This window comes from Hemitrygon akajei, chromosome 23 (genome assembly GCF_048418815.1).
Source record: "Hemitrygon akajei chromosome 23, sHemAka1.3, whole genome shotgun sequence".
NCBI lineage: Eukaryota > Metazoa > Chordata > Chondrichthyes > Myliobatiformes > Dasyatidae > Hemitrygon > Hemitrygon akajei.
Window position 1 is genome coordinate 14,367,941 of NC_133146.1, and position 27,476 is coordinate 14,395,416.

At 47.0% G+C, this 27,476-nt stretch overlaps 1 protein-coding gene across 3 annotated transcripts in view; it reads left to right on the forward strand.

Moving 5' to 3' along the window:
• Positions 1-27,476, forward strand: part of LOC140715178 (slit homolog 1 protein-like) — a 322,282-nt gene that overhangs the window by 103,794 nt on the left and 191,012 nt on the right. For all 3 annotated transcript variants that reach the window (XM_073026998.1, XM_073026997.1, XM_073026996.1), the window contains exons 6-10: positions 7,284-7,355; positions 8,423-8,494; positions 9,907-9,978; positions 21,609-21,772; positions 24,090-24,237. In XM_073026998.1, coding sequence (XP_072883099.1) covers positions 7,284-7,355; positions 8,423-8,494; positions 9,907-9,978; positions 21,609-21,772; positions 24,090-24,237 — 528 coding nt within the window. The remainder of the gene's footprint in view (positions 1-7,283; positions 7,356-8,422; positions 8,495-9,906; positions 9,979-21,608; positions 21,773-24,089; positions 24,238-27,476) is intronic.

Sequence of the window (27,476 nt, forward strand, 5' to 3'; positions counted from 1 at the left end):
TAGTTCTGCAATAACCAGATGATTCCACAGCCTTAGGACTGTTCCCACAGAGAGAGTTCTGGGTTTCCATGGCCCTTGTGCTCCCCTGTGTTCCCCTGCACTCCCTCCAGCCAGAGCCCATGTGATCTCCCCACCCACAGCATCAGAGGGGATGCAGGGGGCTCCTGATATCTCTGGTGACACCAGGTGGTTCTGGGCAGTTCCCACATCACACTAAAGAGGGCATCAGGTCCCCGGGTCAGGCAGTCGGCCTGGAATGAGCAATTGACCTCAGAGCCTAACACACTCCCTGCCCAGGGAAAGGTTCCTTTCTTTGTCTCCATCTCTCCGTTTTGCTCTTCTCTCTCCCTCTGGCTCATTTTGTGTCCCTCCATCTCTCACTCTGCCACCCACCTCTCCATCTCACAATTCTCTCTTCCGCTGCCTCTCCCCTTTTAGTCTCTGTATTCTATCCTGATGTTTCTCTATTGAACTCTTTCATTTTCTATCACTTCGTTCCTGTTTATTTCTCTTAAAAACACTTTGTCTTTTCAGGATTCAAGGTTCAGTCAGAACTATCGAGGAATACATCACTGAAACAGGCTCTTTGGCTGAACTTGTCCTTGCCAACCAAGATACAGTACCTGTCTAAGCTACACACGCAAAATGCTGCAGGGACTCAGCATGTCAGGCAGCATCTATGGAGGGGAATAAACAGATGACGTTTTGAGCTGAGACCCTTCATCAGTGCCTCCAACATTTTGTGTGTGTTATGCTAGGTTTCCATAATCTGTCAGATCTCTTCTGCTTATGATGCCCATCTAAACCGGTCCCATCCGTAGAAGTTTGAACCTTATCTCTCTAAACCTGTCCTATCCATGTACCTTACAAGATGTTTTTAAAAATGTTGTTATTGTACCTGCCCTAATCATTTCCTCGTATTCCATACATGCACTGGTACAAAAGTTGTCCCTCGGGACTCCTTTAAGTCTTGTCCCTTTTGCCTTAAATCTCTGCACTCTGGTTCCCGAATCCAGGGGAAAAGCACTTTTATTCACACACTTTTCTAAGTTGCCAAGAAATAAAGTACTGGCCTGTAGCTTCCTTTTCTGCTCCTTGTAACTCTTCTCTGCTCTCTTTCCGGCTTAATGGCATCCTTCCTATTGCAGGGTGACCAAATCTGAACATGTAACCTCACCAAATCTTGCACAACTGCAACGTGATGCACTCAGCGCCCTGAGTGATGGAGGCAAGCGGGCCAAAAGCCTTCTTCACCTCCCTCTCTGAAACAATCGTGTTTAAGTGCATCGCTGTGACTCACTTGTCAGTGAGGCTGGTGGACTGCTGATGTCACCTCCGTGCTTACACCTCGGGAACAAACAACGAGACAGACAGAATCAGAATCCGGTTGATCATCACCAGCACAAGGCATGAAATTTGTTCATCAGCATCAGCAGTACAATGCAAATACATAGAATTACCAAAAATAAAATAAACAGTGCAAAAGAAAGGAATACAAAATCAGATGTACAAAGAGACTTGGGAGTCCTCGAGCAGCTTTCCCTGAAGGTTAACTTGCAGGAAGGCAAATGAAATGTCAGCATTTATTTTGAGAATATAAACACAAGGATGTGATGCTGAGACTTTTTAAAGTATTACTCAGATCACTTCTGGAGTATTGTGAGCAGTTTTAGGCCCCACATCGAAAGGATCTGCTGGCATTGGAGAAGATCTACAGGAGGTTTGACAAGACTGGTTAATGTATGAGGAGCATTTTGTGGCTCCAGCCCTGCACTCACTGGAGTTGATAAGAATGAGGGAGGATCTCACTGGAACTTAACAAATATTGAAAGTGGATGTCACAGAGGAGGTTTCCGATAGTGGCCAGAGAGCACAGCCTCATAATGGAGGGTTGTCCTTCTAGAACAGAGGTGAGGAGAACTTTATTAAGCCAGAGGGTGGTGAATCTGAAATTCATTGCCACAGGCGATTGTGGAGGTCAAGTCATTGGGTATATTTAAAGCTGAGGTTGGTATGTTATTAATTAGTGAGGGTCAAATGTTACAGAGAGAAGGCCGGAGAATGAGTTGAGAGGGAAAATGATCAAATAGCAGTTCAGCCTTGATTGGCCAAGTGCTTAATTCTGCTCCCATGTCTTATGGTCTTAAGATTTAATAATGAGGTTGTGTTCGTGAGTTCATGGACTGTTGGCAGAAGAGAAGAAGCTATTCCTAAAACATTGGGAGTGGGTCTTCAGGCTCTGCTACCTCCTCCCTGATGGTGGTAATGTGAAGAAGGAATGTTCTCCTTGGAGAGTGGTGGGTACCTGGAATGTGCCACCAGAGGTGGTGGAGACAGGTACGACGGAGGCATTTAAGAGGCTCTTAGATAGGCACATGAATGTGCAGAACGTGGAAGGATATTGTCCTTGTACAGACAGAAGGAATAAGTTTAGTTACAGTATATGTTTAATTGTTAGTTAAATTGTTTGGTATAACATTGTGGACCAAAGGGCCTGTTCTGAAAGCAGCCTTATTTCTATAAACTCTTCCTTGAACGTAGATCCCTAAACCCAGAAATGACCCTGGTCACTGGCTGCGGGATCTGCCATTTGATGGAGCCTAAGGTCAAATCTGGTGGACAGCCTTGGATCACAGAGGGTTAAAAATAACCGGACACCCCAGGGCCCCACTGTCACATGCAATTAGCCTCGCTGATAATATACATTACGTGCTCTCACCGAATAGTCAATTAGCAACAAAACCTTCTGCCTCTTCAGCTCCGGCTAATGTGGGAGCTGTCTATCTTCCAGAGGTTTCCTCTGCATTAACGTCAATTAACGTCTATCTCCAGTTCTTAATCTGTGGAATATTTGGGGCAGATGAGAACGCCATGCAATGCTGCTGTCTGTAAGGGGGCATTATTTTGGTCCTGAAGCCAAAGAAGTCGCTTCTGCATTCGCATAGCGCCGCTCAGGACTTTGTTATCACAAGAGATCCTGCAGATGCTGGAAATCCAGAGCGACACATACAAAATGCTAAGAGAATTCAACAGGTCAGGTAGCGCTTATGGAGAGGATAAAATTGTCAAGGGGGATAGGTCCTCTCCTATCAGATTCTTTCTTATTCAGCCCTTTAACTCTTCCATTTATCTCCTCCCAACTTCTTACTTCATCCCTCCCTCCCCCACCCACCCATCTTCCACCTCACCTGCCTTCACCTGTCACCTTCCAGCTTGTACTCCTACCCCTCCTCACCACCTTTGTCTGGCTTCTGCCCCTTCCCTTTCCAGTCCCGATGAAGGGTCTCAACCTGAAACGTCAACTGTTTATTGCCTTCTATAGGCGCTGCCTGACCTGCTGATTTCCTCCAGTAATTTGTGTGTGTTCATCATGGCTTGGCGGTGTTTCTGGAGAGGACTGGGGCTGTATCTGAGCAGAGTGGGCACCTCCAGCCCCAGCGTGCGATCAGACTCAGCCTCGTCAGTCCGATCCAATGATTTCCCTTCCCTGCCAGAGATAAACCGGGCTTCCGTGGAACAGTCGCATGCTGGAAACGAGGGTGGACGCTAACGAGAGGGGAACAAGTGTTGCGGTTGTCGAGAATACCTGGGGAGAGAGCAGAACACACCTCGGAGAAAAGGAAATGAGGCTTAACACCATCTGAGGCTGCTGCAGAGATGAGCTAATCCAAACTCTGCCGTGTTTATGATGCACAGCAGCCTCCGCTCACACGTCCTTGTCTAACCTTTAGACTGTTCCTCTCTCTTCTGCGTACACAGTCAACCTTCCCTCCAACGCTGCTTTAGAAATACACTCAGAGGCCACTTTGTTAGGTACATCTGTACACTTGCTCGTTAATGCAAATATCTCAAATAGCCAATCATGTAGCAGCAACTCAATGCATAAAAGCATGCAGACATGGTCAAGAGGTTCAGCTGATGTCCAGACCAAATATCAGAATGGGGGAGAAATGTGATCTAAGTGACTTTGATCGTGGAATGGTTGCTGGTTACAGACGAGGTGGTTTGAGTATCTCAGAAACTGCTGATCACCTGGGATTTTCACAAGTAGTTTACAGAGAATGGTGTGAGAAACAAAAAACATACAGTAAGCAGCAGTCCTGTGGGCAAAAATGCCTTGCTGATGAGAGAGATCAGAAGAGAATAGCCAAGCTGGTTGAAGCTGACAAGATGGCTGCAGTAACTCAAACAAAGACACGTTACAACACATCGACCTCTGATGTGGATGGGCTACTACATCAGAAGGCCATGAACGTACACTGAGCGGACACTTTAGGTATGGGAGGCACCGAATAATATGGCTGCTGAGAGTATATGCATTACGACGAGGGGCTGATTAAACTGGGGTTGTGATCATTGATAATCCACCCTCATGTGATCTCACTATGAGTCAGACTGGTAAAGGGCCAGAGAATGGTCTCCAGGGCAGCTTCCTTACCGCGGTTATGAGAGTCATGAACCGACCTCTTGTACGTCCTCAGAACCTGCCTCATCATAGCTCCTGCACCTTTTTGATTCAGATTCAGGAAAGTGTAGGGGACAGGTCAGCGATAGTTTTTTTACACAGAGAGCGGTGGGTGTGTGGAACACGCTGCCAGGGGTGGTGGTAGAGTCAGAACTACTAAAGGCATTTAAGAAACTCTTAGGCACAATATATGAAAGAAAAATGGAGGGCTATATAAGAGGAGAGGGTTAGTTTGATCTTGGAGTAGAACATAGAAGCATAGAAAACCTACAGCCCTTCGGCCCACAAAGCTCTGCTGAACATGTCCCTTCCTTAGAAATACCGAGGCTTTACCCATAGCCCTCTATTTTTCTAACTTCTATGTAGCCATCTAGGAGTCTCTTAAAAGACCCTATCGTTTCCGCCTCCACCACTGTCACCGGCAGCCCATTCCACACACTCACCACTCACTGCGTAAAATTCTTACCCCTGTCATCTCCTCTGTACCTACTTCCAAGCACCTTAAAATTATGCCCTCTCCTGCTAGCCATTTCAGCCCTGGGAAAAAGCCTCTGACTATCCGCACGATCAATGCCTCTCATCATCTTGTACATCTCTCTCAGGTCACCTCTCATCCTCCGTTGCTCCAAGGAGAAAAGGCCAAGTTCACTCAACCTATTCTCATAAGGCATGCTCCCCAATCCAGACAACATCCTTGTAAATCTCCTCTGTACCTTTTCTGTGGTTTCCACGTCCTTCCTATAGTGAGGCAAGCAGAATTGAGCACAGTACTCCAAGTGGGGTCTGACCAGGGTCTTATATAGCTGCAACATTACCTCTCGGCTCTTAAACTCAATCCCACGATTGATGAAGGCCAATACTCCATACGCCTTCTTAACCACAGAGTCAACCTACGTGGCAGCTTTGAGTGTCCTGTGGACTCAGATCCCAAGATCCCTCTGATCCTCCACACTGCCAAAAGTCTTACCATTAATACTATATCCTGCCATCATATTTGACCTACCAAAATGAACTACTTCACACTTTTTTGAATAAGGAAACAACATCTGCAACCCTCCAATCCTCCGGAACCTCTCCTGTCCTCATTGATGATGCAAAGATCATTGCCAGAGGCTCAGCAATCTCCTCCCTCGCTTCCCACAGATGTCTGGGGTACATCCCATCCAGTCTGCGGTGACTTACCCAACTCAATACTTTCCAAAAGCTCCAGCACATCCTCTTTCTTAATATCTACATTCTCAAGCTTTTCAGTCCACTGCAAGTCATCCCTACAATTGCCAAGATCCTTTTCCATAGTGAATACTGAAGCAAAGTATTCATTAAGTACCTCTGCTATCTCCTCTGGTTCCATACGCACTTTTCTATTGTCACACTTGATTGGTCCTATTCTCTCATGTCTTATCCTCTTGCTCTTCACATACTTGTAGAATGCCTTGGGGTTTCCCTTAATCCTGTCCGCCAAGGCCTTCTCATGGTTCCTTCTGGCTCTCCTAATTTCATTCTTAAGCTCCTTCCTGCTAGCCTTATAATCTTCTAGATTCATATCATTACCTAGTTTTTTGAACCTTTCGTAAGCTCTTCTTTTTTTCTTGACTAGATTTACAACGGCCTTTGTACACCACGGATCTTGTACCCTACCATCCTTTCCATGTCTCATTGGAACGTACCTACTCAGAACCCCACAAAAATATCCCCTGAACATTTGCCACATTTCTTCGGTATGTTTCCCTGAGAACATCTGTTTCCAATTTATGCTTCCAAGTTCCTGCCTAATAGCCTCATAGTTCCCTTACTTCAATTAAACGTTTCCCTAATTTGTCTGTTCCTATCCCTCTCCAATGCTATGGTGAAGGAGATAGAATTGTGATCACTATCTCCAAAATGATCTCCCACTGAGAGATCTAACACCTGATCAGGTTCATTTCCCAATACCAGATCAAGTACACCCTCTCCTCTAGTAGGCTTATCTACATATTGTGTCAAGAAACCTTCCTGAACACACCTAACAAACTCCACCCCATCTAAACCCCTCACTCTAGGGAGATGCCAATCGATATTTGGGAAATTAAAATCTCCCACCACAACAACCCTGTTATTATTACTGCTTTCCAGAATCTGTCTCCCTATCTGCTCCTCGATGTCCCTGTTACTATTGGGTGATTTATAAAAAACACCCAGTAGAGTTATTGACCCCTTCCTATTCTTAACTTCCACCCACAGAGACTCCGTAGACAACCCCTCCATGACTTCCTCCTTTTCTGCAGCCATGACACTATCTTTGATCAACAGTGCCACGCCCCCACCTCTTTTGCCTCCTTCCCTGTCCTTTCTGAAACATCTAAAGCCTGGCACTTGAAGTAGCCATTCCTGCCCCTGAGCCATCCAAGTCTCTGTAATGGCCACAACATCATAGCTCCAAGTGCTGATCCATGCTCTAAGCTCATCTGCTTTGTTCATAATACTCCTCGCATTAAAATAGACACGTCTCAAACCATCGGACTGAGCGTATCCCTTCTCTATCTCCTGCTTATCCTCCCTTTTGCACTATCATCAAAATCTCTCTCTGGTAGGTCAAAAAGTTGGCACAACATCGTTTGCCAAACAGCCTGTGCTACGTTCTATGTTTATCACCCTCTGAGTGAAGGGCTTTTGACTCAGCTTGGTTCTGAATGGCTGACCCTTTATTTTGAGACCAGCCACTGGTTCAGCCCTGTGAACCATCAACGCTGCAGCTTCCCGGTCAAGACCTATAGGCATTTTATGATTTTGCTGATTCTGCAAGTACCTCACTGTAACGTGAAATCCGACATTTCCACAGGGACCTGAGTGAGAATTTCATCCAGGCGATTCCCAGGAAGGCATTCCGTGGGGCGACAGACATCAAGAATTTGTGAGTACCAAGTGGCGCAGTGACTGTTACCATGCCAACATGAGTTTCCCACAGCAGCACCAATACAGGACAAAATCAATGGCTTTCCTCAGGAAATAAAAGCACTGGATGGCCCATCAATTAACCCTGGCCCCAGTGTAATCACTGCATCAGCAGTGAGTAAGGTGGGGTGTTTTACTTAACAGTCAGCTGTCACACCATGTGAGAGACACCATACTTTGTTCTGTGCCTTGATCTTTAAAGATCAGCTTTATTTGCCACATGTATATCGAAGCATATGGTGAAATGATTCGTCTGCGTCGATGACCAACAAGGTCTGAGGATGTGCTGGGGGCACTTGCCAACCTGGTGGTGGGGGGGGTTCACCAGCCCTCGTCCTCGGTGGTCTTCGCACACAGACGCACAGCGCTCGCCAAACTGACATCCGGCTATATGGATAACAGGCCTGCGGAGCGTGCTGCAACCTAGACTCCGGTCTGACTTCTATCCTCCATCAGTATCCCTGTCTCTAACCCTAACCCGGCCTGAGCCCCAACTCCCCAGCTCAGTCCCCAAAACCACCCCTACAACCCTAAAAAGCAACTAAGTCTGACCTCGATGGACATCGCAGTTCAGTGCCATCTAGACCGCAATCTCCATTGACAAGATGGAGGCACCGATGTCTGTGTTTTCTCCAATGTCTCTCGCACTGAGATGTTGATTAAGCTCCACATCTCCGTAGGGTAGTCCATGTTTTTCCAACGTCCGCCATCAGATTCCCAAAACCTTACCTCCGCTCTGTTCCATTTACCTGTCTTTAATCTATATCCCTCTGAACTGTTTCTGTCTATGTACGTATGTAACTGTCCAACTGGCCCCTGTATCTTCTGCTTGGAAGGACCTTTGATCCCAGGACCCACTGACCCCTAGGAGTCACCAGCCTTTTCCCTTGCTGGTCTTCGTCCACAGTGCATGCTGACCCGATATCCGTCCACGGGAATTGCTTGGCGTCGTCTTGACCGGAAGAACATTACAAATATGATTGTACAACTAGAGGGTGCTTTCCCTGTTTCTGTTTACTCATTCAGGCAGCTGGATAAAAACCAAATTACCTGCATCGAGGAAGGGGCGTTCCGAGCGTTGAGGAGCCTGGAGGTTCTGTAAGTCCTTTCTATTCCACTGGTCCGCACTGTCGGGTTCTGTCCTGAGATAGATCACGGGCACAGCAGGGACCTTCCCCTGTACAATGGGAAAATCCATGGTTGAGTTCCTCTCCCGAATATCTGCTGTACAAACCCAGGGAGATGATGTTGCCTACCTAACCTCTTCTCTAATGTGAGTTCTTCATTGGAGTTTCCCTAGTGGAAACTGGTTCTCTGAAGGATCTTCAGACTGTATTCCCAAGAGTCTCAGAGAGGACACAAGAGGCTGCAGATGCTGGAATCTGGAGCAATGTATATGATGCAGGAGGTACTCAGTGTGTTGGGCAGCACCTGTGGAGGGAAATAGACAGTCAGCATTTCAGGTTGAGACCCTTCAGCTGGCTAAAAGATGAAGGGCAGATGGTGGGTATAAAGAAGTGGAGGGAACAAATTGGGCAAGATAGGTGGATCCAGGGGAGGAGGGGTGATGCGCAGATGGAGGAGGGGGAGAGTGGGAGTAGCAACAGAGGTGGGGAAGTGATGAGTGGATCCAGGTGAGGAGGGGCAAGTGGGATAGAAGCTGGGAGGTGATAGGTGGATCCAGGTGAGGAGGGCTGATGAGCAGATGGAGGAAGGAAGAGTGGGAAGAGCGACAGAGGCTGGGAGGTGAGGGGTGGATCCAGACGAGGAGGGGAGAATAGGAATAGAAGCTGGGAGGTGATAGGTGGATCCAGGTGAGGAGGGATGATAAGCAGATGGAGGAAGGAAGAGCGGGAAGAGCGACAGAGGCTGGGAGGTGAAGGGTGGATTCAGACGAGGAGGGGAGAATGGGAATAGAAGCTGGGAGGTTAGAGGTAATAGTGAGAAAATGCTGGAATCTGAAGGTGAAACATAGAATCAAGTGAGGGAGTGGGGGGGCAAATGGGGACAGTGGAGGGGCGTGTGAGGTACGATCAGATAACACAGCTTGAGTTTTTATCGGTATTAACAATATGGTGATCGAGGCATGGCAAAGAAAGAAAAGGAAGCCTCTTATAATTAATTACCATGCCCTTTACCGCCTCTGTAGTCTCCCTTGTGTCTCAGGGTACAAAACACAGTACATATGGTCACATGAGCCACACAGTTACGATACAGTGCCATGCAGTTACAAAATAGTCCCCAGTGGCATGGCCTGAAAATTGTCGGTGCATGGGATGTTCCTCATCTCGTGCTGGGTGAGTTGCGGACGGGAAGGTAATCCAGTTGGTTTTACCAGGGACTGAGCAGTACTGACGGGAAAGCCGGCCTGCAGGGGTTAGCCTACGAACCGAGCAGAGATCCTGGTACGCTCTCTCACACCACCACGATTATGTGTCGCTGAATCCCCAACAGGAGGAGAGGCAGAGGGAGGAAATGGATCAGTAATTGGTGACTTCTGTCTTTTCCAGGACACTGAATAATAACAACATCAGCAGTATCCCAGTTTCGAGCTTCAACCACATGCCAACACTTCGCACCTTGTAAGTACGTGACGGGAGGCTCTGTAAGCGCTCCAGGCCAGCTCATTTTCTGGTTCCGTTCAGTATCCAGGAGAAATTGCACGGTAGCGCAACACTGTGCCAGCGACAGGGGTTCAATTCCGACCATTGCCCGCAAGGAGTTTCTCCCTGTGACCACGCGAGTTCACATCAGGTGCTCCGGTTTCCTCCCACATCCCAATAGTGTATGGGTCAGTCAGTTCATTGACCATTTGTCTGTTTTTGGGCGGTGCAGTCTCGTTGAGATGGTAGGGCTGGCTAACACGCTGTATCTCTAAGTAAATAAGTAGAGAGGATTCCTGCCCCCATCCTACATGGTCCCAGGACCTCACAATAAGGGGCTTTGTTTGGGATAACCTAACCGAGGAAAGGTCTGAGAACGGCTCTGTGACTCAAAAGGAAAGACATGGGGGGGGGGGGGGGGTGAGAAGAGGCACGTTGTGGTAATAAGGGGCTTCGTTAGTTAGAGGCACGGACTTCTGTGGGCGGGAACGACATTCCTGGATGGTGCTTTGCCAGGGCCCGGGACATCACGATCGAGTCCTCAGCATTCTCAAGTGGGAGGGTGAGCAGCCAGGGTCGTGGTCCATATAGGTACCAATGATATGGGTAGGATGAGTGACGAGGCTCTGCATAGGCAGTTCAGGGAGTTAGGTGCTAAGTTAAAGGGCAGGACCTCCAGGGTTGTGCAAGGCCAGAACTACGTGGCTAAGGGGTTAGTGCAGGAGGGAGGGCATAAGATTTTTGGATCATTGGTCTCTCTTCCAGGGTAGGTGGGACCTGTACCGAGGTGTGGTTTGCACCTGAACTGGAGAGGGACGAACATCCTAGCAGAAAGGTAGAGTTGCAGGGGGTTGGGAGCTAAAGTGTCAGAACAGTTAGTGGAGAGGTTTTGGAGGCAGATGCTGGTAAGACCTCAGATAGAGTTAGGAATCAAAAGGTTGAGCATGGCGTGACTTGAGTCCTGAGCTGCATAAATTTCAATGCAAGAAGTATCGTAGGAAAGGCGGATGATAGTACTAAGATGAGGTAGCTTTTTTTACAAAGAGAGGTGATGTGTAGAGAGGAGAGGCTGTTGATGGAGCAAAATTGCAGACAACGGGATGAGCTGCAATGTAAAAGGTGGACAGAATTGAAAAGGGTGAATACAGGACTGAAGGTGTTGTATTTGAATGCATGCAGTATGCAGAATAAAGTAGCACAGTTGCAGATTGGCAGGTATGATACTGTAGACATCACTGAATCATGGTAGATTATAACTGGGAGCTTAATGTCCAAGGCAAAACATTGTATTGAAAGGACAGGCGGGAAGGTGGGCGGGGTGGTGTTGCTCTATTGGTAAATCATTAGAAAGCAGTGACATAGGGTCAGAAGGTGTTGAATCATGGTGGATAGAGCTAAGGAACTGCAAGGGTAAAAAGACCCTGGCAGGAATTGCATACAGACAGTAGCATGGATGTGATCTTCAAATTGCAAAGGGAGATAGAAAACGCATGCCAAAAGGGCCATGTTACAATAGTCATGGGGGATTTCAAGATGCAGGTTGGGAAAATAAACACAAAGTACATTACAGATGCTGTGGTCAAATCAAGACGTACAAACAAGCTGGATGATCTCAGCAGGTCGGGCAGCGTCCGTGGAAACGAGCAGTCAGCGTTTCGAGCTGAGACCCTTCGTCAGGACTGAAGAAGGAGGGGGCAGGGGCCCTATAAAGAAGGTGGGGGGAGGGTGGAAGGTGCCAGATGAAAAACCAATCAGAGGAAAGATCAAGGGGTGGGGGAGGGGAAGCGGGGGGGGGGGGGATAGGCAGGAGAGGTGAAGAAGGAATGTAAGGGGAAAGCACTGTGGGTAGTAGAAGAAGGCAGAGTCATGAGAGAGGTGATAGGCAGCTGGAAGAGGAGGCAGAGTGAAAGTGGGATGGGGGAAGGGAGAGGGAAGGAATTACCGGAAGTTGGAGAATTCGATGTTCATACCAAGGGGCTGGAGACTAAAAGCTGGTGCCAGATTCCGGGGGGGGGGGGGGGGGGGATTTCTAAAATGCCTATGAGATGCCTTTTTAGAGCAGCTCGTGGTTGAGCCCACTAGGGGATCAGCTCTTCATGTCAACAGGTTGGGGGCTACCCAGGTGGAATATAAGGTGTTGATCCTCCAACCTGAGTGTGGTCTCATCTTGGCAGTCGAGGAGGCCATGGACTGACATGTCAGAATGGGAATGGGAAGTAGAAGCGCAATGGGTGGCCACCAGGAGATCCTGGACTTTGATTTCTTGAATTTCTGGTAATTGTCCCCCTCTCAACCATTTCCCTTTCTCAACTTATCTCCTTACCTGCCCATCACCTCCCTCTGGTGTTCCTCCCCCTCTCCTTTCTTCCATGGTCTTCTACCCTCTCCTATCATATTTCCCCTTCTCCAGCCCTTTATCTCTTTCACCAATCAACTTCTCAGCTCTTTACACCTCCCCTTCCCTATTTCACATCACCTACCATCTTGTACTTCTTCCTCCCTTCCCCTACCATCTTACTCTGACTGCTCAACTCTTTTTCCCAGTCCCATTGAATTGTCTCAGCCCAAAGCATTCACTGTACTTTTTCCCATAGATGCTGCCTGACCTGCTGAGTTCCTCCAGCATCTTGTGTGTATTACTTTCATTTCTAGATTTTCTGAAAATTTTCTCGCTTGTGATTAAGGATGAAGTCTCAGTGTACCGGGAGGCACATGATAAAATAGTCCGTACTCAGCATAGTTTCCTCAAGGGAAAATCTTGCCTGACAAACCTGCTGGAATTCTTTGAAGAAATAACAAGCAGGATAGGCAAAAGGGAATCGGTTGATGTTGTGCATTTGGATTTTCAGAAGGCCTTTGACAAGGTACCACACATAAGGCTGCTTAACAAGCTACAAGTCCATGATGTTACAGGAAAGAGTCTAGCATTGATAAAGAGTGGCTGATTGGCAGGAGACAAAGAGGGAAAATAAAGTGAACCTTTTCTGGTTGGTTGCCAGTGACTAGTGGTGTTCCACAGGGGTCCGTGTTGGGTTTGATTCTTTTCATGTTATATGTCAATGATTTGGATGATGGAATTGATGGTTTTGTTACAAAATTTGCAGATGACATGAAGATAGGTGGAGGGGCAGGCAGTTTTGAGGAAGTAGAAAGGCTACAGAAGGATAGACAGATTAGGAGAATGGGTAAAGAAGTGGCAGATGGAATACAGTGTTGGGAAGTGTATGGTCATGCACTTTAGTAGAAGAAATGACAGGGTTGACTATTTTCTAAATGAAGAGAAAATACAAAAAACTGAGGCACAAAGGGACTTGGAAGCTCTTGAATAGGTTTCCTTAAAGGTTCATTTGCAGGTTGAGCTGGTGGTGAGGAAGGCAAATGCAATGTCAACATTCATTTCAAGAGAACTAGAATATAAAATCAAGGATGTAATGTTTATAAAACACTGGTGAGACCTCACTTGGAGTATTGTGAGTAGTTTTGGGTCCCTTATCTTAGAAAGGCTGTGCTAAAACTGGAGAAGGTTCAAAGGAGGTTCACGAAAATGATTCCAGGATTGAATGGCTTTTCATATGAAGTGATTTATGACTCTGGGCCTGTATTCAGTAGAATGAGGGGTGACCTAATTGAAACCTATCGAACGGTGAAAGACCTTGATGGAATGGATGTGGAGAGGATGTTTCCTATGATGGGAGAGTCTAAGAACAGAGGGCACAGCCTCAGAATAGAGGGGTGCCCTTTGAGAATGGAGATGAGGATGGACTTCTTTTGCCAGAGTGTAGTGAGTCTATGGAATTCTTCGCCACAAGCAGCTGTGGAAGCCATGTCTTTATGTATATTTAAGGCAGAGGTTGATAGATCCTTGATTGGCCAGGGGATAGTGGGATATGGGGAAATGGCAGGAGATTGGGGCTGAGAGGAAATTTGGATCAGCCACGATGAAATGATGGAACAGACTTGATGGGCCAAATGTCCTAATTCTGCTCCCCTTATCTTATGGTCTTTATTGGATCGTTGCACAGATAAAGATTTGCATAAAGCTTAGTCTATGTACATGCTGATATAAGATTTCAAATTTCAGTTTTATACTTTTATTATCAGTGTGAAACCTGTTGCTTTGTGGCAGCAAAGATATTTAATTACTATAAACAATAGAAATAAATAAATAGTGCAAAAAGAAAGAATAATGATGTAGTATTCTACATCGGTGAGACCCAAAGCAGACTGGGGAACTGCTTTGTCAAGGATCTTCACTCTGTCCGCCGCAAAAGGTAGGTTCTCCCAGTGGCCCGCCATTTTAATTCAACTTCCCATTCCCAATCTGACATCTCCGTCCATCGTCTTCTCTATTGCCATGATGAGACCAAACTCAGGCTGGAAGAGCAACACATCATCCTCTAACCTGATGGCATGGACATCAATTTCTCCAACTTCCAGTAATTTCTCCCCTTCCCCACCCCTACTTCCCTGTCTTCCATTCTGGTTCCTCTCATACCCCTTCTCTTCTCCTCACCTTCCTCTGCTTCCCCTCCTCATTCCCTTTTTTCCCATAGTCCATCATCCCCACCTGCTTCAGCCTTTCACCTCTTCCGAGAATCGCCTCCCAGCTTCGCACCTCATCTCTGCTCCCCACTCACCCAGCTTCTCCTTTACCTGGTTTCCCTGCCAGCTTGTACCCCTTCCCCTCCTCCCACATTCCCGTCCTGGCTTCTGCCTCTTTCCTTCCCAATCCTGGCTCTGCAGCGTTGACTATTTATTCCCCTCTATAGATGCTGCCTGACCTGCCGATCCCCTTCAGTACTTTGTGAGTGTTACTCAAGATTCCCAGCATCTGCAGAATCTCTTGTGTTAATGAGGCAGTATTCATGGGCTCATCAAGAGGAGAAGAAGCGAAGCTGTTTCTAAATGTAGCGTCCCAATCATCTGCTATTGAGAGAGGAGATAAATATTGGTCACAAGATTTGGCTTAACTCCCTCAGTTTTTGGCAGCCTTATGCTGCGTGATTGTTTTGATTTACTTGAAAGAGCAGATGTTTAATCTGACGACGTAATTCTCCCCACTATTGGGCCTTGCACACTCATCTCTCAGGAGCAGAAACTTAGAGATAACCATCTGTTCTGGAGAGATTCTTGCCTGTGATTTGCCAAGAGCAGTGAGAGAGACTGAGGTATCTGCAGAACAATGGAATAGCTGGTAGGCCTGCCACCCCACAGTGCCAATGACCTGGGTTCAATCCTACCATGCTGTCTGCGTGGGCTCTCCCTGGGGCTGCGGGTTCCTCCCACGTCCCAAAGGCGGATGGGTTGGTAGGCCATTTGGCCGCGGTAGAGTTCCACTAGTGTGGAGCTGAGTGGTCGATTCTGGGGGCAGGGGGCAGAGTTGGTGAGGGGTAGGGAAGAGCAGAATGAGATCAGTGTAAGATACTGTATGCATAGATGATGTTCTTTGCTCAGCTCAGACTTGATGGAAGTAAGCAAAATTATGAGGGCTATAGGCAAGCAATCTTTTCCATCAGGTTCAATGAGACTAGAAATGGAGTTCATGGGCTAAGGGTGAAAGGTGAAATGTTAAAGGGAACCTGAGGGCGGTCTTCTTCACTTGGAGGGTGGAACAAGCTGGTGGTTGAGTGCAACATTTGAGTGAAGTTTGGATAGGTACATGGATAGAAGGATTATGGTCCAGCTGTGAGTCAATGGGACTAGGCAGAATAAATGTTCTTTATTGATTAGATGGTCCATGTGCTCTTTGACTCTAACATCCTAATAACAAAGCAGAATAAAGTGTAACAGCTGTCAAGAACCTACAGCGCAGGTAAATGACAAATTGCAAGGTCGTAATGAGGTAGGATTGTGAGGCCAACCATCCATCTTATCATACAAGAGATCCATTCAAGCTTCTGGATCCCGCGGGATGGGCCCCTGAAGAACACCCACTTCAAGGTTCAATGTGCTGTGCACTCCAAGGTGCTTCTTGAGCTTGGTGTTAACTGTGTTCAGGTTTCTGTATCTTTTGCTTAGTGGGAGGGGGGAGAAGAGAGAATGCCCGGGGTGGGTGGGGTCTTTGATTATCGTGGCTGCTTTGCAGAGGCAGGGAAAAGCGTAGACACACCTTAGAGGGGAAGCTCATTCCAGTGATATCTGAACTATCTCCACACTCTTTGCAGTTTCTTTCAGTCCAATGCAGAGCACATGCCTTACCAAGCTGTTATGCAGCTTTATATGGTGCATCAGTAAAAATTAGTAAGGGTTAACGGGGACATGCCAAATTTCTTTACCCTCCTGAGCAAGTAGAGGCTTTATTGACCATGACATGCACGTGGTTGGACCATACTGAGAAACACCATTTAATCATTACCGCTGTCTCACCCTTCATTTCTCATTTCCGATGCTATCCTGCACTGTGCGACCTCTCACCTCGATTCTTGATCGTTAAGAAAAGTCTCACGTAGCAACATGCTTTGCTAAAACCACTAAATTGACCTTGAGGTATTGACAAAGTGGGAGGATGTCCCACACTGGAGAAGGATAATTACATTGGAGCTTTGCCTGAGGGATTGCATGAATAGGTTAGAAAGCTGACCTCATCATATTATATTGATTTCCCCGTTTTGCAATTTGGTTCATGTTGTCTCCAGAGTCAACATGCTGTTTGACTCTTCCCTTCCCATCCCCTCTTCCAATGCCCGTGGTTCTTCGTCTACAAAAATTGCCATGAATTGTGAGAGGTAAGTACACAAACGCATATACACCCTTATCCCCTTCTCTGAATTTAGTTATATTTATTTATTTATTCAGAGATACAGCGTTGAATAGGCACTTGCGGCCACCCAGCAACCCCCAACATCACCTGTTTAACTCTAACCTAACCTAATACAATTTACTATGGCCAACTGACTTTGGACTGTGGGAGGACATCGGAGCACCCAGAGGAAACCCACACATTCCACAGGGAGGACGTACAGAGACTCCAAACAGGGGATGCCAGGGTTGAACTCCAAGCTCTGATGACCTGAGCTGTAATAGAGTCGCGCCAACCCCTACACTACAGTGGTGCACCTTCATCATATCCACAATTCCGTATATGCACCGATGCAGTGGAAATCTTAGTAGCAGCAACTTCACAGGCACAGAACATCATATAAGCAGCAGTCACCAGAAAAATTGTAAATTCATCATACCACTCAGCGACCACTTTATTAGGTACCTCCTGTAACTAATGAAGTAGCCACTAATTCTATGTCTGTGGTCTCCTACTGCTGAAGCCTGTCCACTTCAAGGTTCAATGTGTTGTGCGTTCAGAGTTGTTCTTCTGCACACCACTGTTGTAATGCATGGTTATTTGAGTTCCTGTCAGCTTGAGACAGTCTGGCCATTCTCCTCTGAGCTCTCTCATTAACGAGGAGTTTTTCACACACAGAACTACTACTCACTAGAATTCTTTTTATTTGCTTTTTGCACCATTCTTTGTAAACTCTAGAGACGGTTGTGTGTGAAAATCTCAAGAGATCAGCAGTTTCTGAGATACTCAAACCACCCCATCTGGCGCCAACAGTCACTCCATGGTCAAAGTCACTTAGATCACATTTCCTCCCCACTCTGATGTTTGAACTGAACCTCTTGACCATGCCGGCATGCTTTCATGGATTGAGTTGCTGCCACATGATTAGCTGATTGGACAATTACATTATTGAGCAGGTGTACAGGTGCACGGAATAAACATGAATTGCGAGAGGTATGTGCGCGCGCCACACACGCACACACAGACCCTTACCCTCTCCCTCGCTACCCAACAGTGAGCTGATTGTCAAACATACAAGTCCATGAATACACAGGTGCAATGAAAAACTTATTTGTAGCAGCCTCACAGGCAGATGACATCAGGTAAGCAAAATTCACAAGAGAAACACAAATCAAACATAACTTCTCATGTTCTTGTGCATTGGAACTGCTGTACCAGACCATCAGAATCAGAGCCATTGTTATTATCACAGACATGTGTCATGACATTTGTTGTTTTGTGGCAGCGGTACTGAGCAAGATGCAAAAAACTACTGCAAGTTATTAAAATAAGCAAGTGGATAAAAGGAATAACAAGATAATTCATGGGTTCAGAGGTCTGGTGGTGGAGCGGAAGAAGCTGTTCCTAAACGTTTGAGTGTGGGTCTTCATGCTTGTCTATCTCCTCCCTGGTGGTAGTAATGAGAAGAGGGCATGTCTCGGATGGTCAGGGTGCTTAACGATGGAAACTGCCTTCTTGAGGTATCACCTGTTGAAGATATCCCGATGGTGGGGAGGGTTGTGCCCGTGATGGAGATGGACAATGATGTAGACAGTCAGGAACCAGTAGCTTGCCCAGATCAGGCAGCTCTAATGAGCTTATTCTACCTGAGGGTAATAATTTACCAGCCTCTGGGAGAGAGATTGATTGCACGCAGCTTGGTCAGACTCAACGGATGAAAGGGTCTCCTTTTCTGCCACAACATAATTCGATGTGCTTTTACCCTCAGTGGCCACTTTATTCGGTACACCTGTACACCCGCTCGCTAGTGCATGTATCTAATCAGCCAATCACGTGGCAGCAGCTCAATGCAAAAAAGCATGCAGACGTGGCCAAGAGCTTCTTGTCTCGTTCAGTCCAAACGTCAGAGTGGGGAAGGAATGTGATCTAAGTGACTTTCACCGTGGAATGATTGCCGGTGCCACGACAGAATGGTTTGAGAAACTGCTGACCTTCCGAGATTTTCACACAGAGCAGTCTCTAGTGTTTTAAGAGAATGGTGTGGAAAACAACAACAAAAAGAAATCCTGTGCTTCTGTGGGTGAAAACGTCTTGTTAATGAGAGTCAGGGGAGAATGACCGGACTGCTTCAAGCTGACAGGAAGCTGGCAGTAACTCAGGTAACTGTCTTACCACAGTGGCGTGCAGAAGAGCATCTCTGCACATCGAATCTTGAAGTGGACGGGTTATAAAAGCACAAACAGACTCTACAGCTGTGGTCTGCTGGGCAGCAGGGTGAGGGCAGCTGACGCCAGGAAAATCAGTAAGCTCGTCAGGAAGGCTGGTTCTGTTGTGGGGGTGGAACTGGATTCTCTGGGGGTTGTGTCTGAGGAGAGGAAGATGCAGAAGCTGTGGAGCATTATGGACAATCCCTCTCACCCCCTCCATGACGTAGTGGACTAACAGAGGAGCACCTTTAGTAACAGACTGATTCCACCGAGGTGCACTACTAAACGCCACAGGAGATCCTTTCTCCCTGTGGCTATAAGACTCGACAACTCTTCCTCCTGAAGTGAATAAGTATATGGTTTTGTTGCACGTCGCTATCTTGCACTGTTACTTTTTAATGCACAATTTGTATTCTTTTCAATACCTCAATGTTTACATTTTGCATTTTAAAGTAGGTATTTATAACTGAGCAACCTGGCAACAATAATTTCCTTTGGGATAAATAAAGTTTTATCTTATCTTACATTACACTCAGTGGTTACATTATTAGGTACAGGAGGCATCTAATAAATAGGCCACTAAGTATATTTATCACCGCATTTTAGTTCGATCTTTTATTTAGAGTCGTAAAATCATACAGCACAGAAACAGGCCCTTGGATCCAACTGACAAAGATCTCCCATCTGCCTGTATTTAGACCATATCCCTCAGAACTTCCACTCATGTAGTTAAATTAATATATTTTAGGATTATATATTTAAAAGTTAATGGTTACTCCAGGAAAAGGCATTTAAGATTAAAAGCCCAGATTTTAGCAGAATTCTGTGTAATCCTCTTATATGTCTCTTCCTTAGTCTTGGTGATTTTGATGTTGAAGTCAAAGCTGTTAAATGCTGCATTTCCAGCAAAACAGATTAGATACAGAGTGAATTTCCCTCTACACTGTCCCATCACACACTCCCAGGACAGGGACAGCACGGGTTAGACACAGAGTGAAACTCCCTCTACACTGTCCCATCACACACTCCCAGGACAGGGACAGCACGGGTCAGATACAGAGTGAATCTACACTGTCCCATCACACACTCCCAGCACAAGGACAGCACGGGTTAGATACAGAGTGAATTTCCCTCTACACCAGGGGTGTCAAACTCATTTTAGGTCACGGGCCGGATTGAGCAAAATGCAGCTTCATGCGGGCCGGATCAGTCGGACGTGTGCGAACGCAGCTTTCGTTGCCTCTGTTTTTTCAGCCTGCTCTCATGTGTCTCAGTCTCTGCTATAACTACAAAGTGTTTCACTTTACAAATTCCGTTTCTTATGAAGAAGACTGCCAAGCAAGACTGCCGAATAAACACTAAAAACCCTGAAAACCTGGTACCTGAATAAACTCAGCATTAGCCATATCATTCACCATAGGCGCTTCGATTACTGGGGCCAGCTTTAATAGTAATTAGATATTATCTCGCGGGCCAAAGATAATTCCACCGCGGGCCAGATTTGGCCCGCGGGCCTTGAGTTTGACATATATGCTCTACACTGTCCCATCACACACTCCCAGGACAGGGACAGCACGGGTTAGATACAGAGTGAAGCTCCCTCTACACTGTCCCATCACACACTCCCAGGACAGGGACAGCACAGGTTAGATACAGAGTGAATCTCCCTCTACACAGTCCCATCACACACTCCCAGGACAGGGTCAGCACGGGTTAGATACAGAGTGAAGCTCCCTCTACACTGTCCCATCACACACTCCCAGGACAGGGACAACACGGGTTAGATACAGAGTGAAGCTCCCTCTACACAGTCCCATCACACACTCCCAGGACAGGGTCAGCACGGGTTAGATACAGAGTGAAGCTCCCTCTAAACTGTCCCATCACACACTCCCAGGACAGGGACAGCACGGGTTAGATACAGAGTGAAGCTCCCTCTACACTGTCCCATCACACACTCCCAGGACAGGGACAGCACGGGTTAGATACAGAGTGAAGCTCCCTCTACACTGTCCCATCACACTCTCCCAGGACAGGGACAGCACGGGTTAGGTACAGAGTGAAGCTCCCTCTAACTGTCCCATCACGCATACCCAGGGTACACCGTGGTTTAGATACCGTATGAAGGTTGAGCGAGCTACTGATTTTCTCTTTGGAGTGAAGGAGGATGAGAGGTGACTTGATAGAAGTGTATGAGTTGATAAGAGGCATTGATAGAGTGGACAGATGGAGACATTTTCTCTGAGTGGAAATGGCTAATACGAGGGGACATAAGTTTAAGGTGATTGATTGGAGGAATGTACAGGAGGGATGTGAGAGGTAGATCTTTTACACAGAGAATGGTAGGTGCATGGAACGTGCTGTCAGCAATGGTAGTAAAGTCAGATGCATCTAGGACATTTAAGAAATACCTAGACTGGCAAAAGGACGAAAGAAAAATAGAGGGCCATGGGGTGGAGGGAAGAGATAGATTGATGTTGGAGAAGCTTAAAAGATCAGCAGAGTATTGTGGGCCAAAGGCTGAAATGTTCTATTTTCTACATTCTAAAGGTTACCAGTCTAACGTGGCTGTCTCTGACATTCTGCACTTGGACATTTTCTGGGGGGTGGTGGGTGCTGGGATCTGGTTGGGCTGTCTGATCTGTTGTGTTCCTGCCCCTCAGCCGCCTGCACTCTAACCAGCTGCTGTGTGACTGCCGCCTGTCCTGGCTCTCTCAGTGGCTGCGTCAGCGCCCCCAGATCGGCCTCTTCACGCAGTGCGCTGCCCCCGCCCACCTCCGCGGCCTCAACGTCGCCGAAGTGCAGAAGCACGAGTTCGCCTGCTCCGGTGAGTCAGAGAGGGGAGGAGGGTCGGGGAGCGGGGTGGGGAAGTATGGTGGGTCAAGGTAGGTCCCAGAGGCGAGGGTGGCTTAGGCTGTGGATCAGAGAGCAGAGGGGTGGAGGAGAAGAGAGAATAGGGGCAGTGGGTTGTGGCAGGAGGCCATTATTGGTCAGAGAGTGGAGGGTCCCTCAGGGTAGGGAGTGAAGCGTGGGCCCAAAAAGGAACAGAGGGCAAAGCAACAGATGAGGGATAGGTGGCTTGTGGGAAATGAGACACCAGGGGTCAGGATGAGAAGGGAAAGGGGATAGTGAGATATGTGAGGGGGCTCGGTCAGAGTGGTCAGGGTAGTGGGGAGAGGCATTGGCTGTTAATGGTGGGTGAGAAAGAGGAACGGGTAGTGGGGAACAGAGGGACAAGAAGTTGTGGGATGTGGGTCAGTACTGGTCAAGGTAAGCAAGGGTTGGGGTTGGTCAGGATGATGGAAACAAGAATGAAAGGACTGGGGAGGAGGTTTCCCCGAATGTGATGAGTATAATTCCCATCCATGCACAATAGAAAAACCGTTGTCTCACTGCTGCAGAGAGTCCGGTTCAGTCCCAGCCTCTGGCACTGTTTGCGAGTGAAGTTGGCACATTCTCCCCATGACTGCATGGACTCTCCCCGAGCGCTGCAGCTTCCTTCAGCATTCCAAAGACACACGGTCGGGGCATGGGTAGACCACGGTAGATTGCCCCCAGTGTGAGGGGGAGGCGTGGAATCCGGGGGGACTCGATGAGATTGTGTGAAGAATAGACTGCAGGGACAGCTAGTGTGGAATGGGGTTGCTCTGTGAGCTGGTGCCAGCTCAATAGGCCGAACAACCTCCTACATCAAATGGAAACTGCCTCATTAGGTACACTGACGTGACTTGTCAAATTCTTGTCTCCTCTGAAGCAGACACAGAAGAGGATATATTAATACAAATTGTATTGGTAACGGGTAATTGGCATTGTTTATTATTGTCATAGGTACCAGGATGTAGGAAGTTTTCATTCACACACGGTCCAGGCGAATCAGTCCATGCGTTAGGGCGCTGAGGGAGTGAAGGGAAACATGCAGAATATATACTGAGTGGCCACATTATTAGGTATAGGAGTGAAACCCGATGTGATCCTCTGCTGCTGTAGCCCATCCACTTCAAGGTTCACCTTGTTGCAGGTTCAGAGATGCTATTCTGCACACCACTGCTGTAAAGCGGTTATTTGAGTTACTGTCGCCTTCTTGTCGGCTTGAACCATTTTGGCCATTCTCCTCTGACCTCTGACAAGGCATTTTCACCCATAGATCTGTCACCTACTGGATACTTCTTATTTTTCACACCATTCTGTGTGAAAAATATGTGCGTGAAAATCCCAAGAGATCAGCCGTTTCTGAGATACTCAAACCTCCCTGTCTGGCACCAACTATCAATCCACCATCAAAGTCACTTTGATTACATTTTCTCCCTATTCCGACGTTTGGTCTGAACAACAACTGAACCTCTTGACCTCGTCTGCATGCTTTTATGCATTGAGTTGCTGATTAATATTTGCATTAACGAGCTGGTGTACAGGTGTACCTAATAAAGTGGCCACTGAGTGTATGTAGTTACGGGGGAAAGTTTAAAGAGAGGTGTACATCAAAACATCGAAGCATACAATGAAATACATCGTTGCATTAACAACCACAGTGCTGGGGGCTGTCCACAATTATCACTATGCTTCCGGTGCCAACGTATCATGCCCACAACTTACTAGCCCGTACGTCTTTAGACCCTCGGAGGAATCTGGAGCACCCAGAGGACACCAACGCAGTCACGGGGAGAACGTGCAAACTCCTTATAGACTGCGGCAGGAACTGAACCCAGATTGCAATCGATAGAGCTGCAAAGAATTCATCTAACTGCGATGCCTTACCGTCTAAAAGGAAAGCAGAATGTAAAGTGTAATGTTACATTTACAGAGAGTGCAGTGCAGGTAGACAACAAGGTGCAAGGGCTGCAGTGAGATGGTTTGAGATATTGAAGGTTCATCTTTTTAGCATACAAGAGGTATGTTTAATAGTCCGAAAACAGTGGGATAGAATCTGTCCTTTGGCCTGGTGGTAGTTTTCTCCTGCCTGGTGTGAAGAGGGAGAAGAGCGAATGGTTGGGGTGGGAGGGGAACTGATTATGTTGGCTGAGGCAGTGGAAAGAGTAGATGGAGTAAATGGAGGGAGGCTGGCGCCACCGATGTCACGCGTATATGGGTTCATCTCTCGTCCAGGCTTGGCTGCGGTTAACCCTTCTGCCTTCACCTGCCCGCAGGTCAGTCGGACAGCTCTCGGCTGCAGTCATGTGGCCTGGCCTCGGGATCTTGCCCTGCCATGTGCACCTGCAGCAACAGCATCGTCGACTGCCGTGGGAAGGGGCTGACCGCCATCCCAGCCAACCTGCCCGAGACCGTCACTGAAATGTGAGTAGCCAATGGAGGGGCCTGCAAGAAGAGGGCAGTCCGGAGTCCCCACGTCTCTGGTGCACCACCCCTGACTCCCTATAGTGTCAACATTGATCCCGTGAGGTTGCAAAGCTTGTCTTTCAGGTCTCCCAGTTCTACTCAGAACAGACAAAGGAGCAATGGGTCATTCAGCTCCTCATGACCCACCTAATACTCAGTACAATTCTGCCTGTTCCCTCCGCTCAGCACCATTTCCCTGCACCTTGATTCCCTCAATATCTAAAAATCTGCATCAGAATCAGACTCAGCTTATTCTCACGGACATATGTCAAGGGTCAAGGGTCAACTTTACTCGCCATATACATTTACAAGCATTAGAAATTTGCTGTGGTGTGTTGGTCAATGCAACGTGCAAAAAAAACAATATTCAACAATTAGAAAGAATAAAAAATTATTTAAAAGGAAGTTTGAGGTGAGGGTATGGATCCGGAATAAAATGTGCATAAATACATACGAGGGGTAATTGATATGTTCGTGGCCTAAGGTAGAAGGAGTCAATTTTAGAAAACCTGGCACATTTATTTTTCAACATAGTCCCCTCCTACATATACACACTTAGTCCAGCGGTCGTGGAGCATACGGATCTTGGACCTCCAGAAAGTGTAAACAGCAGGGGTGATTGATAAGTTTGTGGTCTAAGGTAGAAGGAGATGAGTTATACAGCTCTCGTTACATGTACGTGCAGGTCAACCCTTAGAGTGATTATGCAGAAAGCTTGAAGTTCATAACTCATCTCCTTCTACCTTAGGCCACAAACTTATCAATCACCCTGATGAGTTATTAACTTCAGATTTTCTGCATAATCACTCAAAGAGCTGAACTGCATGTGCATGTAATGAGAGCTGTATAACTCATCTCCTTCTACCTTAGACCACGAACTTATCAATCACCCATCTGTGGACACTTCCTGGAGATCCAAGATCCGTATGCTCCACGACCGCTGGACTAAGTATGTAAATGTAGGAGGGGACTATGTTGAAAAATAAATGTGCTAGGTTTTCTAAAATTGACTCCTTCTATCTTAGGCCACGAACTTATCAATTACCCCTCGTAAATACCAGCATGAATTTACAATGTAAATGTCATAAGAAGTGCATAAGTTTAAAGGGTGATTTGACAGATGGATTTGGGGGTTTTAGACATGGAGAAAGACACAAAACAAGGTGGCAAGACTTGAAATCTGGAGCCAGGCCATTCAGAAAAAAAAGGTGAGGAAATGCAGACGTTGGGGGAAGATGTGAGGGTCCATCGATGGTAAGTAGATTTCGAAGGCCGCCAATGTGTGTGGTAGGGAGGAGGATCCTCTAAAGGGTAATTTGCGGGTTGAGTCAGTAGTAAGGGAGGGAAATGCAACATTACCATTCATTTCAAAAGGACTAGAGTATAAAACAAGGATGTAATGTAGAGGGCTCATAAGGCGTTGGTCAGACCAGATATTGTGAGCAGTTTTGGCCCCTGTATCTAAGAAAAGATATGCTGGCTTTGGAGGTTGAAGACAGCGATCCCAGGAATGATATGAGGAGTGTTTGTTGGCTTTGTACCTGTACTCGCTGGAATTAAGAATGAGGGGGGATCTCACTGAAACCTATTGAATATTGGAAGTCTTAGAGTGGATGTGGAGAGGAGTGGGTGGGTGAGTCTTGGACCAGAGGGCACAGCTTTTAGAATACAAGGATGTCCCTTTAGAAGAGAGATGAGGAGGATTTTTTTTTTAGCCAGGGGGTGGTGAGTCTCTGGAATTCATTGCCACAGATGGCTGCGGAGGCCAAGTCATTTGGTATATTTAAAGCGGAGGTTGATAGGTTCTTGATTAGTAAAGGTGTTAAACGTTACAGGGAGAAGGCAGGAGAATTTAAGACCAGAAGACACATGGGGTTGAGAGGGATAATAACTCAGGCATGATGGATTGGCAGAGCAGACCTGATGGGCTAAGTGTCCTAATTTTGCTCTTGTGTCTTATGGTCGTATTGAGGATGAACACAGATTGATCAAACCTCACCACAAGATCAGGCAGACTTGATAGGCTAAATGGCCATCTCCTGTTCCTGAGGTAAGCACAGCATGCATGGGAGCTTCATGAAGCTTCATCTCGCTTTTCGCCTCTTACAGCCTCTTTAAGGGGTGTAATCAGCAGCTCTACTGTTGTATGGTGTGCTGGTGAGGATGTGTCACACTTCTCCCTCTCACTCTTTCCCCTCTCCAATTCTCCTCCGGCAGAGGCATACTTAGTTACCAGTCTCAGATCCACAGCATGTTTTAAACAGAGCTGCACGGACAAAGAGCAACTGACAGGATGCTTTCACAGAACAGTAAACAATTAGTTTTTGTTAATCAGGCAGAACTAATTCCTCCACGACCACAAGATGTGAGGTTGGTCACTGCTGTGCAGCGTGCGTCTGAAGAGGCGCTGCGGGTCAGACAGGGTTGGTGCAAATGCTCATATGAAAGCATGCAAAGCAGCCAAGTCCTGCGGGGTCTGTGTGTGTGTGTGTGTGTGTGTGTGTGTGTGTGTGTGTGTGTGTGTGTGTGTGTGTGTGTGTGTGTGTGTGTGTGTGTGTGTGTGTGTGTGTGTGTGCGTGTGTGCGTGCGTGCGTGCGTGCGTGCGTGCGTGCGTGCGTGCGTGCGTGCGTGCGTGCGTGCGTGTGTGTGTGTACACAGAACAGTACAGCACAGTACAGGCTCTTCATCCCACGATATTATGCTGACCTATATAAACCTACTCCACGATGAATCTAACCCTTCCCGGTCACATAACCCTCCATTTTACTTTCATCCACTTGCCTATATAAGAATCTCTTAAATGTCTCTATTGTATCAGCCTCTACCAGGATGTTCCGTGATCTTAACAATCTCTGGGTTAAAAAAACTTCCTCTGATATCCACCCTATACTTCCTTCCATATAACCATATAACAATTACAGCACAGTCCGTGCCGAACGCTTACTCTCACCTAGTCCCACCGATCTGCCCTCAGCCCATAACCCTCCATTCCTTTCCTGTCCATATACCTGTCCAATTTTACTTTAAATGACAATATCGAACCTGCTTCTACCACTTCTACAGGAAGCTCGTTCCACACAGCTACCAGCCTTTGAGTAAAGAAATTCCCCCTCGTGTTACCCCTAAACTTTTACCCCTTAACTCTCAATTCATGTCCTCTTGTTTGAATCTCCCCTACTCTCAATGGAAAAAGCCTA